The 15483-nt window shown below is 42.1% G+C and overlaps 1 protein-coding gene and 1 pseudogene across 2 annotated transcripts in view; one reads left to right on the forward strand and one right to left on the reverse strand.

Annotated features, from left to right (window-relative positions):
- Positions 1–1700, forward strand: part of LOC149835674 (myosin-1-like) — a 68408-nt pseudogene extending 66708 nt beyond the window's left edge. Inside the window, exon 22 of the transcript XR_016432641.1 lies at positions 774–1700. The product of XR_016432641.1 is annotated as a myosin-1-like (transcript). The remainder of the gene's footprint in view (positions 1–773) is intronic.
- Positions 1701–8349: 6649 nt separating this feature from the next.
- ATSBT5.2 (Subtilisin-like serine endopeptidase family protein) lies at positions 8350–12942 on the reverse strand. The gene is made up of 9 exons (XM_090008677.1): positions 12756–12942; positions 12218–12489; positions 12025–12136; positions 11411–11939; positions 11011–11111; positions 10512–10754; positions 10280–10391; positions 9788–10001; positions 8350–8975 (listed from the first exon to the last, which is right to left on the reverse strand). The coding sequence occupies exons 1-9, from the start codon at positions 12923–12925 to the stop codon at positions 8416–8418; spliced, it is 2313 nt and encodes a 770-aa protein (XP_089864803.1). The 5' UTR covers positions 12926–12942; the 3' UTR covers positions 8350–8415.
- Positions 12943–15483: the final 2541 nt, after the last annotated feature.

Genomic DNA, 15483 nt, shown 5'->3' on the forward strand with positions numbered 1-15483 from the left:
GTTGTTGTTGTTGTTAATCTAATAAGAAGCTTGATTTCTCCCCTCCATGTAGACATATTTAAAGTGATAGACATTGTTTTGGGTGATTGGATATGTTACCAACATAATCTTGTGGTGGTTCAGTAGAATCAGTACCATTATACATGCATATGTATGCACACATGAACACACACACACACTAATAAATGCATTAACTGTTCCTGATCATGGCAATGTTAGATACATGGTCTTGGCTCCATCTGCAAGGGCTACACTCTCTTCGAAAGGTATCCAGCCTTGCCATGGTTGAAAATTCGTCACCATGCGCTTTTGCATTAATTATTTCTGTGCATGTGTATTTTATGTCTCCATACAGTTTTTGTATTACTGAATGATCTTGAGCTGTATAAATCAGCTGATTCCTCAGTCTGACTAGCCAGCCATTTCCTTTCTACTTGGCCACTTCTTCATCTCTTGGAACAGTAATGATTCTCTCTGTTAGCTGCTTTGGTGCCCCATCCGTTTGTGTTTAAATTTCTTGGCATGCTTGATTCAGGGATGCTTTTTGTACCATACTGGTAGTGCTTTTTGTATGATAAACTGTCGTATCAGCTGATGAATCACAAATGGCTCATCTATCTGTGAATTGTCAACTTATATACATACAAATTTATTGATGAATCATTCGGACTCTGCTCTCTGTGCATTGTCAACTTATATAGACATATATTAGTGCTTTTAGTGGTTTATAAATCTTTGTGTCCTAAGAGTGCTAAATTGAATTTGGGTCTCAGGGGTATGATGGCCAACATGTCTTAGTGAGACCATCTGTTCTGGCGGAACTCCAGAGAAGAGTACTGAAAGCAGAGGCAGCCCTTCGAGAGAAAGAAGAAGAGAATGATATCCTCCGTCAGAAGCTCCATCAGTATGAGACAAGATGGTCTGGATACGAATTGAAGATGAAATCAATGGAGGAGACATGGCAGAAGCAGATGACATCATTGAAGTCCAGTCTTATGACTGCAAAGAAGAGCCTGGCCATTGATGACATTGACAGGAAGTCTGATGCATCAATCCATGGTAGAGAAGATGAAGAATGTCAAAGCTGGAGTAATTCTAGTTTTCCTGAAAAGAAAGGGCAGGGGAACAACGGTGTCCTTTTAGAGAGGGAAATGAGCACTGGCTTAAGCGTAATCAGTCGTCTAGCAAAGGAATTCGAGCAGAGAACACAGGTTTTTGACGACGACGTAAGATTCTTGGAGGAGGTGAAATCAGGTAAGGCTGAAGCAGATCTCAACGTCGATGACGAGCTAAGGAAACTAAGGCATGATTTCAAAGCATGGAAAAGGCAATTCAACACAAGTTTGGGGAAAGCCAAGACAATTTTGCACAAGTTAGGGAGTGAAGAAGCTAATGCAGATAGGGCTAAGAAAAGATGGTGGGAGCGGAGGACCACCAGCTCAAGGTTTTTCTAGGCTGGCATTTCATCAAAATTTTATTGTTTTTGTCTATATGCTTGTTAGTATTGATTGACTGAGAAGTGTTGGAAAATGTGTGTTTGTGTGCATTACACGCAGCGAATATTTTAATCCCATATTTATTTGTTCAGCTCCATGCCAAGGAGGGCATCATTCAGTTTCCATCACATTAATATGCACGGCTGATGACTAATCAGAGAGTACATATAGCGTGTGATGGACTTATCCATCTTGCAACATTGTTCTTGGCAAGAATCTAAGTTTTGTATGAGAAGTTCACACTTTGTTCATCTTCTTGACCTCAATTTTGTGGGGGTGAATTCTAAAACATGGAAAGGTTGGTGAGCCCCACAAGTGCTCTGCTCATCTGGTAGGGGCCACTTGTGAATGTCACCTTGATGGGAGTCACAAGTTCGAAACCCACGGGCAGTGTCCCTTGCCGCAAGGTTGAAGCTGGGTGTACTCCCTGGTGGGCAAGGGGGATCTCGAGGGTTTTACCAACCAGAGGCCAGCCAATGTGTGGTTGGCTATTAAGGGGGGCTTTTCCCTTGTATTATTAAAAAAAATGGAGAGGTATGTGGGGTTGGAAACTGTGACGAGATGAGCAGGAACAGCCCAGGCTTGGATCAGAAGTGCTTGCCGTGTGGAGCTTTAGTCGCAATCATGGTACCTTAGGCCCAAGTTCTCCCATTGGCAAACAAGTAAAATACTTTTTGGCATTTCGTGTGTCAACAGTAAAGAAAAACCCACAAGGTCTCCACTCATCTGGTAGGGCCGACTTGCGAATGTTGCCAAGTTGACAGGTTGTCACAAGTTCAAAATATAGTGTTGCCAAGTTGACAGGTTGTTATAAGTTCAAAATATATAGGTGGCATTCCTTGCCACAAGGTCAAAGCTAGGTGTACTCCCAGGTGGGCAGAGGTATCTCAAGAGGAAAAATTCCATCGAGTTCATCTGCTTTCATATGTGCGTACGAAGGAATTTGCCTTTCTGCATATTCTTAGAAACTTTTTTTATATTATTCTTACATAACAATGACACATTAACAATCCAGTTGGATTTGCATCTTGGCCATCCCTTATAACATTGAACACAAACACTCGAAAACTGGCAACTACACGGATAAAGCCCTGGAGTTTCCTAAGCATTTGAGCTGTGAACCCATACCAGATCACCTATGGATACTAGATGGCACATTGGAGTCCCAGGCTTGGCACTCGTTGCCCGGGAGTTCGGATGCCTGGGGTTCTGTTTGGACATGTCGAAATGGAAAACGGTCGCAGCATTTACTCTAGTACCATCTCGAGCAACTAACTGAACCATGTAAGACTTGGTATTGGTTATCTTGCTATTGGAGGTGGCCAGAACACCAAATTTATTGGTACCTATGTGAGGTGGCAAAGTCTATCATGGACTCCAGAGAGGTGACAATATTTGGTATCCCCCCTCCATAGCAGGTATAGCACAGAGTTGAAGGGTTTGTTTGATAAGACTAGCTTTCTTTGAGGTGTTCACTGAGAACCGTTTAAGGATGCCAGAGTACTTGGAGGTTGAGAAGGGCACGCCTTCTGCTGCTTGACGTGGCAAGAGGGTGGGAGTGCCAATCTTATAGAAAATCAAGTTCCATGTTTCTGCCTGGCTTCAACTTCTCTTCTAGGAAAAAGAAAGCATCGGGGTCCGTCCAACACCAATTGCTCTCCACTGTCATGTTTCGGTGCATGCATGGCAATGCGTAGATTTTGTAGAAATTATCACTCAAAGGCTTGTAGACTCCTCATGCCCGTAGCTTCGTTACATAACAAAATTGCAAGCATAATTCCAACATTTTCTTTGCATCCTCTCATAGAAAGAGAGCATGTACAAACTACAAAAACATGCTTCCTACTCACTAGATTGTAGAAGGGCAACACTTTATTCTGATAACCGGTGGGAGAAAGCGCTCCAGAGCTGCTTCCTTGGACAAGCAAGGCAAAATCAGTTTATTTTTCTATAGAATTAGAAGGTTGGAAACGGAAGCACAACATGCTTTGCAGTCTCTTTTTTTTATGATGATGCATAAATGTTCATAAAAATACAAAACTCTGCAAAGCATGCTTTGCAATATGTAGTGGTCATCAATTTTGCAGTAGATGAATAATTAATAGCGTTAACATTTGAACATAGCAAAGGAAGCCTACCAGAAGAACGAAAAGCAAGAGTATGAGGTTGGCTATCATGTGATCTCACCTCTCACACAAGGAATTAAGCTTCTTGGCAGATCTTGGTTGTTGGTTCAACACGAAGTGGAGGGCTGCTACCTCATTTATGTAGGTACCATCTGGATGACACCCAAAACCCAATTCTAAACTGGAAACCGGGTTTTGAGTGTTACCTGGGTTTTCAGTCCAAAACCAGGTTTTGGTGTGTTTGGAATCTTGGATGACACACCAAAACCTAATTGAAAACCTAAGAAGGGCTCAAACCTGGTTAAGGGGCCGTTTGGATGACAAGGGCCAAAACCTAGGCTTTCACCGACCCCGGTTTTAAGTTTGCCAAAAACCAACCCTGTTGGGCTGTTTGGGTGACCAAAAACCTAGTTTTCAAGTTTTTGGTAAAAAAAAAAAAGTAAAAAAAAAAGCAGGGCATGTTCTGGCCACTGGTCGAGAAATGGCCAGGTGGCCGGCCAACCATTAAAATGTGTAAAAAATAAAAAAAGGGCAGGGCAATGGCTGGCCAACCATTTTCTCGCCAGCCATTGGCTGAAAATGGCCAATTTGGGGTTACCCGGCACGGACGACTCCAGGCCAGCCATTTCCCGGTCGGTAGCTAGCTGGAAAATGGCCGCCCAACCCTAATTTTTGAAAAAAAAAAGGATATCGGTTGGATGACACCCAAAACCTAGTTATGACTGGGTTTTGGGTGTAAAATATTTTTTGTACAGGAAACTTAGGTTTTAGTTTTGGGTGATACACCAAAACCTAGTTTCAAGCCAAGTTTTGTCGAAATTTAGCTAAGTGAAAAAAGTGGGTCAGGGGCCACGTTTACAACTTGATTTATCGGGAGATACACTCCACCCCTCCATCCTCAACTTTCTCTTCTCTCCCCACGTTCCTATATACCCAAATGTGTCCGGCCATTTTCAGTCGATTGTTGGCCGGACTGGTATAGCCCTCGTCGGGCTGTATCAATCCAACCATTTCCTGTTGGTGACCGGCCGAAAAATGGTAAAAAAAGTTACTTTTTTTTTTACGTTTTTTTATTTTGAAAAAGCAATGGTTGGCCATTTTCAGCCAGCCAACTACAGAAAAATGGTCGGCCAAAATTTCTCCTTTTTTATTTTTGTTCTTGTATTTTGTTATACCTAGGCTATTTTCTGGCCACCCATTGGCCGGAAAATGGCCGGATATCTTTTATTTTTGCCAGTTTTTTTTTGTTTCTAATAGAGATGCTAAAATACGAGCGTGTGCGTGCACCCTTTCACAAACCATAGTTAATGGAAGCACCTGTGTAGCCTTGGAAGGAATCTTCTAAAGTGTGAAAACTGCGCTGTAAGGGAAGCGTAAAAAAACTCTTTTTCATATTATGGGAAGCACACTTTTGTAAGATGAGAACCATTCTCAACATTGAGGAAACACATTCTCATAAAAGCGATTCACGTTTCTCTGACTCGTAGAATCACACTTCAGACCGAATGGCAAAGGTGCTTTGTGAACTTGGGCTAAATTACCAAAAATGCCCTTAAAACCCAAAAGTCCAATACTTTTTGGGGTTTTAAGGATATTTTTGGCAATTTCTCTTACCTTTGAATTAGTTTGTTAGGGGCTGTAGGAAGAATTATGTTGAATCCACAAGCTACTTGCATTCTTGGGTTGAGAATTACCTCACCTTTCCATATTTGACTCTTGCTATAGGATTTGTGGTGGGTAAAATCCAGTCGGTGAGGGCTTGAAGCAGTGGGTCAGCTGCTTGCTACGAGCAAGTACTTGAATCCGTAGGGCTTGTGGTGATGGAATCCGTCTGATAAGGGCTTGAAGCAGTGGTCTGCTGGTCTAGCAGTAGGGTTTGTGGTGGAAGCGGGGACACGCCATTTTGGTCGGAGTACCCATGCCAACACGTGTTTATACGGGGTGGGTACCGGACATGCCATTTTGTTTTTCTTATCCATTTTCAGTTTATAACTTTATATTTTTAGTATATAATCTATATTTTGGATATAACATATATTTATATTATATTCAATTTATTTTGCATTTATGTGATATATATATATATAACCGTGTTTCCGTACCTAGGGGTGGCAAAATCACGGGTTCAGGTTTGGTTTAAACGGGTTCATGTCATAAACGGGTCGACCCACCTAACCCGTTTATTAAATGGGTCGGGTTCGTGTTAGGGGTATGCTGACCCGACCCACCAACCCACCAACTCGTTTACCCGGCCCAACCTGTTTATTAAACGGGTTAACCATGTCGTGTCGGGTTACCCATTTAATAAATGTGTCGGGTTAGTCTTTGCCACAGCCGACCCGTTTAATAAACGGGTCGGTTCATGTTGAGGTATGCTGACCCACCAACCCGACCCGATTGCCACCCCTATCCCTCATTTTATGAAATTGCTGTGTAGTACCTCCGTAACCGCACGAATACCCAAGTGCCATAGCAGCCCGTTTATGTTGGGGTCAAAGGAATCAAATAACAAGAAACGACCCTTGGATGTACGCGGAGTAGCTTTGACTCCAATTTTAAGAGCATTCGGGTGGTATTTGAAAATGTTTATATGTTTGTTTATGCCTTATGGTTCTTCCCCCCTCTCCCTCTCTAATGGCAGGTATAATATTTACATGTCTTGGAACTTTGGTTAGTTTTGAAAATTGTGACAGTTTGAATATTTAAGAAATGAAAATACTCGTCACTCTCTCCTTTAAAAGCGTGCCCATGACAGAGCGATAAATTGGCTTGCGGTGGCAAGGAAGAATCATCGCATAGCACTGACTTATTGAAAAAGGTAAGCTCGTGACGGTTAGAGTCAAGCACCAAACATAAGTTTACTAGCTTTTAAACATTAATAATGTGTTGCCAATTATTATTGACGTAATGTTCCATAAAGGTGACATTGTGCCATTTATATATCATGGCATTATGTGATAGAGTGGCTGGTAATTTTTCAGTATCTTCAATCAATGGCGGCAGTTGAAGAAAGCATTTCTGCTGTATTATTACTTTGCTTTTTTTAGGGTGAGAAGTCAACTACAGCTCCTGGCATCAATCATTGACATAACAATTATACTGTTTTGTGATGTCCTTGAGGCTTGAACTTAATGAGGTGTCCCACCATCCAACCTTAGCTGGCTTGATTGTCTTCGTTATGATGATTTTTTGCTTCCCACCTGATAACTACAGCTTGGAACTGGAAATACATTGCCTTTTCATTTCTATAGCCTCTGTCGTCCACGTGTAAAGAGATACCTGAGATTAGCTGTTGCACCATCTTAATCTGTGGGATCTCCATGAATTTGTGGTGTAATAATAAATAGGGCATTGTTGTCTCTAGGAAAGCTGCGTGTATTTGAACCACTGATGCCTAAGCTAATTTTACGTTATACAAATTTGGTTAAAGATTTTGTGGTCCTGACTCCTTTGATTGCTCCATTTGGTTGTCTATGCCTTCTTGAATTTGAAGAATATTTTCCCGTTTGGTTTTGCGGTTCTCTGGGCGTCCTGCATCATGACTGTGAAAGTTGATGCAGCAATCTAGGTTTGCTCTGGTATTTTTTTGAGTCTGCAGTACATCCTTGAGAGGGTGGATGGCTGGCACATTTTGTTTCTGTTTGCTGCGCGCAGAAGAGAAGCAAATCGCTGGTTTCATGTTGCTGTTTGAGCAACCAAACCAAAAGCTTTCTGAAACTTATAAGAAAATAAAAAAAATTCAGCATGTGGTTTCAGGCTGCCAATTACCTCCACATAAAGAACCTGCTCGATCTGACATGCCAAACGGTGGCTGACATGATCAAAGGGAAAACGCATGAGGAGATCAGGAAGACGTTCAACATCAAGAACGATTTCACTCCTGAAGAAGAGGAAGAGGTGCGGAGGGAGAACCAATGGGCGTTCGAATGAAAACTTTTGGACCATCCCCCAAGAGATGGTGTGGTTAGACAGCAGCCATCTCTGATTCATGGGGCCGTTGACTCTTCTCATACAGTTTGTCTTGGTTTTGAACGTTCCAGTTGTTTTGTCTCTGGTTTGCACGGACCCCTTCAGTTTGCTGTTTAAGTTGTAAATAGGAAAAATATGACCGTAGCGGCCTGCACCACCAGTCAGTGACCTCTTTGTCATCTCAAGACCCCCTCGACTATTTACGTGTTTCTAATTATTTATTCTGTTAGTTCAGGCCCATGATCCTTTTATGCTTTTGATTGCAATATATGCAATGCATTCTATTATTCCTCGATTTTCTTTTGTCTTGGACTTTGTGAATCATTCCGTTCTTATACCAAACCTGAAGAACTCTGGAATTAGGAATCGATCGACCTTGCAGCCAATTGACCCTGCCTGTTCTAGTTCGACTTCGAGGGCATGCACGGCTCAGGGAGCCCTCACTTCTCAACGAAGAATCTAGGAGCATGGTGGAAGGGCTGGGTCGTCCATTCACTTGCAGAAGTTCGATTTGGATCTAATACTCTTGGTACACACACCAAGGATGTTGCTGGTCATGTGCCCTTATTGTTTTCGTGGGGGACATGGGTTTTCAGCTCTACACGTAACATGCCCTTGATTCTCTTCTAATCTTCTTGTTAACAAACTTCAGTTCTTCAAATCACACACAAAGAACATTTTTGACTGGGAGTTAATAATACCACCGTTTCAAAAGGTGTATAATAGGTTAAGCAGATCTGCGAATTCTGTTCTCCAAGTTGTGAACTTACAAAGTTTATTTATTCATGCATTAGGCTAAGAAATCTGATCAAATAGTGCTGTTATCAGACACTGCTGACGGCAAAAGGGGTTCTAACACTATACTTGCCGTTTGTCCAAGTCAGTGATCCGAAAAGATCATTACTTGATGTTGTAGAGCTTGAAGAGAAGGTCACCTCATAGCTGACTGTCTTTGTGCCCGCCATGAACTTGAGCGAGCTAGGGGAGACCACCACATCGAGCTCGGATGGAGACTTGACGTTAACAACGTAAGTGGTTTCTTCGTCACCAATGCCCACATTTGAGACGCTTCTTTTCACTGTTCTTGCAGTTCCGTTGAATTTGGAGATGGCAATCGAAGGGTAATTCAGGTTAGATATTGAATCTTTGCTGGAATTTGCTGGACAATTGTAGCCGTTCTGCTTTCCTGATATCATTTGAATTGTTGCTGATGAATAGCCATAGTTACAGAGGAATAAATAGTACTCTTCCATTGAGACTTGATAGACAAGTCCTGGATTGAGTGCCCTTGATGGGTTAACTTCTCCTGATCCATAATCATAAGGTGTGGCTGTTAAACCTGCATCTGTGTGTGTAGGCTTTCCCTCGTTGTTTGTTTCAGTTGCTGCAAGATGAGAGTGTCGTCACCACACGGTTTTTGGAGGGAAGGAAAATATGGACTCATTTTTCATTATGAGGAGATTACTTTTTTTTGGAAGGCAAGCTGGGGTTAGGCAGACCCCTACCAGTTTTACAATGATACCATTGGGATTTGAACTTGCAACGTCCCAACACAAGGTGACGTGCACTAGCTGCTCCTACCAGACAAGCGGAGCCCCCCCCCGCCTGTAGGAGATTGCTGTTAACAAATATAGGACATAACCATAGTGACAAATATCGTGAGATTTATGAAAATCTCGCGATAATATCTTGAGAAATTGCCTGAAAGTTTAAAACGGCAATTTCTCGCGAGATTTCCAAAATATCGCGAGATTTATGAAAAAACATAAATACCGCGATTTAAACGCGATATTTACGCTTTAAATGGCTATTTATCAAGAAAAAACGAGTATTTTTATATTTAAATAATTTTTATTAATATTTTCTTGTAAAAAATACATTTTATATTTTTTAATTTATTTTTTATTGCCAAGATTTTGCCAAAAAAATGCGAGAATTATGAAAAAATTTCAATTTCTTGCGAGTTTTTGAAAAACAAGAAATTGCCGTTTAAAACGTGTCACTAGGACATAACTGTGCATCTCAACATCTGTTATCTAATGCCTAATTTACTGATAATGATTGTAAATTTGTAACATATTAAAAGCATGGAAAGAAAAATCAGTTTGGTTTGCAGATAATGTTCCAAAAAAAGAAAAAGGGAAATAGAATGGATAGACTTGTTACTGATCCAACAGGGTCAAGGAGGTTGGATACCTGAAGTCATGATTGCTGATCTTATAGCAGCAGGACTCCATGTTGGATACTGAGATTTGATAGAAGCAGCAATCCCAGTTACATGTGGGCATGCCATTGAAGTCCCTGAAAGCAAATTGAACAAGGGTGGACTCTGTCCTGTTGAAACTAGTGATGAGCCATTTGTTGGTATGAATGCTGCGAGTATGTTCACGCCTGGAGCTGCTATATCTGGCTAGAAATCCAAAATGGTCCACCAACTCAGAGATATTTCTTGCTCGGATAAATTTGTTTATGATAGCTTTGGGATTTCAAAATAGTTCTATAGATTCACAGGGGCATCAATCATAATTGTAGAAGTGATGAATGCTATGCTAGTTGTAAAACTCACAATTAAAAGAAATAAGGAGTCATTTAAAGTGAGTTTCATATCAGGCATGTTTTTGACATATTTAGGGATGTTTCTTTAGTTAGTCACAAGAAGTTAACAAAGCGAAGAGAGAAATAGCTTGCCTTAATTATATTCCTGGTTTGAGTAGGACCTCTTGATGAGAAATAAGCGACTTGAGGAGCAGGCTTATAGTTGTTCACTGTAACGGTTGGCAGAATTGTTGCAACTGGGTTTCTACATGAAACATTTTTTTGTCAATAAACGCATTAATGTGGAAAAATAAACACCAAGACTGGTGATTCATTGAGATTCAAAGTGGAATGTGATATGCAAAAGATGGAAGAAGATGATTACTTGGAGGAGTTGAGATAAGAAAAGACAGTACTGGCATCTGAAGAAGAGATCACAGTCATGGGAAAGCTCCCGTACTTAGCAGCAACGTATCTTTCCACATCATCCACCAAGGCTAATCCGATACCACCCAAACTTTTTACACCTTCCATTTTCTGTTTCTTGGAATATGCTCTATTTGAATGTTCACATAGCACAATCTTCCCTTTTATCTTCTCTTCATCCAAGGCATATGGATAGCAATTGCTGAAGATCAGGGATAGTTTCAGAGCGAGAGAGAGAGAGAGAGAGAGAGAGAGAGAGAGTTCAACCAAGTCTGCTCAAGACTTCATAGGGTCAGCCAAGTAGAAACAACAGTAAACTGGATTCTACGGAACTGTCCAGAAGTCTCAGGCAGCTTTCCTGAGTTTGATTCATTCATTCATCAAGTCAAGAGCAAGGCTTTAAGCCCTTTAATGAACACAGTTAAGAAATTAAAGTTCATCACCAGGTTCAGGTTTACCTTGCTTCATCTTTGGTACTTGCATTTGCAACAGCAGATCCACCATATATTAGTGGATAAACTGGAGACTTGTCAAGGTTGGAAAAGTTGATGGCCTCACCCTGAATAAACTTTACATGAAGACCAAGGAGTTTCATGAACAAAAACCTTAATCTATGCACTGTAAGACGGAAGTAACTTGGTTTCTGATGACACTAAATATTGTGTCTAGGTACTTCGAGATATGGGATGGCACTGGTATTGGCACCGGTAGACCAGTTGTAGAAAAATTCCAAGTTAAAAGCATCCTTAAGCAGTAGTAGTACGACAGTTGGGAGCCGAAAGGGAAGAAAAAAAATAAAAGAGAAATCACTGTAAAGTCAAGCTTGCTAGGTTAAAGTAATATATCAGAAGTCTTCACCTTAATGACCATATTGCTATCTGCACCCAGAATCAAGTCTGACTCGAAGTCTCTGTCGATTGTGGTGGCACCAACAGTTAGTATCCATGGTGCTGTGTTGACAACGGTCCCAGCTAACGGCCCATCATTCCCAGCTGAACACACAACCATGATGCCTTTTTCTACAGCATGGAATGCACCAATGGCTATAGGATCATTATTGAAGTCTGGCCTTACGTAGGGGGAGGCACCGAGTGAGAGTGACAGCAGGTCAACCCCATCAGTAATAGCATCCTCAAATGCTGCCAGAATTACAGAGCCTTTGCAGCCTTCAGATGTGCAAACTCGATAGACTGCTAGTCTGGATGTTGGTGATCCACCTTTTGCCGTTCCCGTGGCCAGGCCATGGTACTCGGCCCAAGGAACCTCAGCCCCAGCTGCAGTGGATGATGTGTGAGAACCATGCCCAATACTGTCCCTTGGTGTTTGGTCTGTTGTCCATGCTGCTGTGGTTGACTCTTTATCGTAGTATCTAGCTCCGATGAGCTTCCTGAAATAAGAGTGCATGGGGAAAGTTTTGGTCATTCAGTAAACTAGAGCTGTAGAGATATTGAAGTTTAAAGTTTGTGATATACCTGTTACAATTAGAGGCATTGAAATCCTTGGCAATCATGCAGAGTCCTTTCCAACGAGCTGGAATTGGCCACATACCTTTGTCGTCAAAACTAGGGGACTCTGGCCAAATTCCTGAAAATTACACTTCAAAAATGACAGGCGTGCTCTTTGTTTAAAAAAGGGGAGGCCATCCTTTACATTCTAGAGCGTTACCTGTGTCCAATACCCCAATGATGGTGTCTCCACCACTGTTGGAAGACTCTGAGCTTGAACTTGAACCGACAGGATACATCTCCTGAGACACCTGAACCTGCAGAAAATCCCATGACCGGGTTGTGTGAAGCTTAAGAACTGGATCAGGAAACACCGACACAACTCCTGGTTGTTTGGCAATTGCAGCTGCTTCATTCTCGGATAACTGGGCCGCGAATCCAGAGAAACCGTTTCTGTAACTGTAGACCAATGACCTCTTGCTCTGCTCCTCCCTGAAACCACAACCTCGGTTAATAGAATTTTTTGAACATCAAGTTTTGAAAATGACACCTCGGCTTCCGTCAGAATTGGCATGGTGCAGCACTAAGCAACAGGATAGTGGTCCAAGTATGAGTGAGTTGTTTTCTTGTCTAGTCTCGGCTGAGCCCAGTTGTCAAGTCGCCAAAGATCTAGACTATAGTTAACAGTCATTCTTATAACCATGAAAACTTAATGGGACATGATAAAACAAGAGTATGAAACAGTGTAATCTAATCACCTTCCTATTACAGAATTAAGGACTTCCGTATGACTTGAAGTGTGATAAGAAGCTGGTTTTCCTCTGGAACTCCCCATGTACACAATGTATACCTTCTTGTTTGCATGAGAGGGAGGGGAAGAGACGGTGAGGATCAAGAAGATGAGATAGTACTTTGTGAGGCCTCTCATCTTTAGCAGTGCAGATTGCCATGTTTAAGTAATGGGTTTGTGTGCACATATATACCACAGATTGGGTTGTGGGACAAGGGAGTGCTCTATGAGTGTGCACACAAAAAGGAGGCAGGTAACGATCGATGAAATGATTCGCTCCACTAATAGTGCTCCATTTTGTTGAAAATTTGTGTGGTACGGAGTGCCAGTGACCTACCTAACGTTTATGGAGGTTTTGCATCTCATACACGCTTCCAAAAAACAATAGGAAGAAGAAGATAACAAAACCAGCTTTGAGAATTAAAAAAGATAACGGAAAGGGAACTTTCACCGAGAGTGGAGGAGTGCATGCGGGTAAAAATTGCATGTATCAGTGCGCAAAATGCTACAAAACTTTGTCAACAAAATAGGGCACGCTTATCAAACGGTAGGGCTACTCGTCTCTCTCTCTCTCTCAAGTTGCCAATAGTGGAGTGGCGACCATGCGGCAACAAAGGGAGGTGGGAGTCAACTTATTCCCCTTAGAGATTTAGTCATCATACCATGATTTACATCAAAACCAATATTTCTCTCTTTATATATAGAAAAAGTGATAGTTGTGCAACTAGGGATAATGCTTAGTGTTCATCGTGCTTGCAAAAAGACTTTTACTGGTGCACTAAAAGTGTGTTGCCATTAACGGTCCCAAACCTTTAGCACATTTCAGACCTTTAGCTGCTCACTAAAAGTGATCACAGACCTCTACTGACACTTTTAGTGTGCCAGCAAAGATATTTTTGTAAAAATTGAGGTTGAGCAGCATCATCCAGCTGACATTCCTCTTAGTGATTGCACAACTACGCATCTCTCTCTTATATATTGAGAGAGAAATGCGTAGGTGAGCAATTAGGGTGGAATTGCGCTGGCCGTTGGATCTTAATAGGATCTGACGACCAGCCATAGCGTTACTTAAAATAATGTTTTCAGCCTTCCTCCCTATTTTCACAGCTCTCTTTCTCTCACCTCTTCGTCGTTGGACGGTCATCGTTGAGCATCACACCGCTGCCGTCTGGATCCCCTCCTCTCTGTCTCTCTCGTCGAGCACCGTCGATGGTGCCTCCCCTGAGACGAGCACTGCCTCCCTTGAGCCGTCTACCAGTCTCTCTCTTTGATCGATCACAAAGGCTTGTGGCCTGAGAAGAATCCGTACTCTCTCTGTAGTTGGGTGTTGCGTTTTTTTCTTTTTCTATGAAATTCTTTGTTGGTGCAAATGTTCGACGGAAAATAGTGAAAAAGATTCGCGATCTACAGACGAGGAATAACCTTGGGCCTTTTGGGTGTCCATTTTTTTCCTTTTCCTCCCTTTCTAAGGTAAGATGGGCGTCGATTTTTCCTTGGTAAGAAGCCATAGTCCCTCTAAGAAGCTGTCCGTGGAGGGGTACCTCCACGTAGCTAGTTAGCAGGCTGAGGTCTCGTTCGTTAACAGAATTAACCAAGCAAATCGCTCCACCAAATAAGTACGGCCACACACCACCACCCATAGAATCAAGAAAAAGCTCTCAGTCTGTCAATCTTTACTATGTTTGGACCTGGTAAGTTTTCCTGTGTTGAGTCAAATTAAGTCGCAGGCCCTACTTCTGATGGAGCCCTTTCGTCAATTCCTTTAAGTTTCGGCCTTGCGACCATACTCCCCCCGAAACCCAAAAACTTTTATTTCTCATAAGGTGTCTGTGGAGTCCTAAAAGCAACATATGTCGATCCCTAGTCGGCATCATTTATGATTGAGACTAGGATGGTATTTGATCATCTTCGAGCCCCCAACTTTTGTTCTTGATTAATGAAAACATCCTTGGTAAATGCTTTTGCAGTTGTTTATCTTTCATAAATCCAAGAATTTCACCTCTGACTATGAAATATGAATGCCCCGACTGTCTCTCTTAATCATTACTCTGATCCCTAAGGCCAACACAATAGGACTGAAATCCTGTGATGTTATCACATGTTATGCAGAGTGTAGGCTTGCTTTGAGCACTCTAATTTCTTCAAAGTAACAGCACCGGAGGCATGACCCGGTCGGTTAAGGCTAGGAACACATCGCTGGTAGAAGGGATGAGACAACTGGTGCACACCCAGAGGTGGACCGATCGGCCCATCCCAAAATCCAACTACGAGCTTTTTAACTGCAACAACTTAAATATACACTATTGGAGCTGGAATTACCGTGGCTACGCACCAGACTTGCCCTCCAATGGATATTCGTTAAGGGGTTTAGATTGTACTCATTCCAATTACCAGACTCGAAGGGCCCAGTATTTTTATGTATTGTCAGTACCTCCCCGTGTCAGGATTAGGTAATTTGCATGTCTGCTGCCTTTCTTGGATGTGGTAGCCGTTTCTTAGGCTCCATCTCCGGAATCGAACCCTAATTCTCAATCACCCGTCACTACCATGGTAGGCCACTATCCTACCATCGAAAGTTGATAGGGCAGAAATTTGAATGATGTGTCACCAACACGAAGGCCGTGCGATCCGTCGAGTTATCATGAATCACCAAAACATCGGGCATAGCCTACATTGGCCTTTTATCTAATAAATGC

This window comes from Nuphar pumila, chromosome 6 (assembly GCF_984573655.1).
Source record: "Nuphar pumila chromosome 6, dmNupPumi1.hap1.1, whole genome shotgun sequence".
NCBI classification, from domain to species: domain Eukaryota; kingdom Viridiplantae; phylum Streptophyta; class Magnoliopsida; order Nymphaeales; family Nymphaeaceae; genus Nuphar; species Nuphar pumila.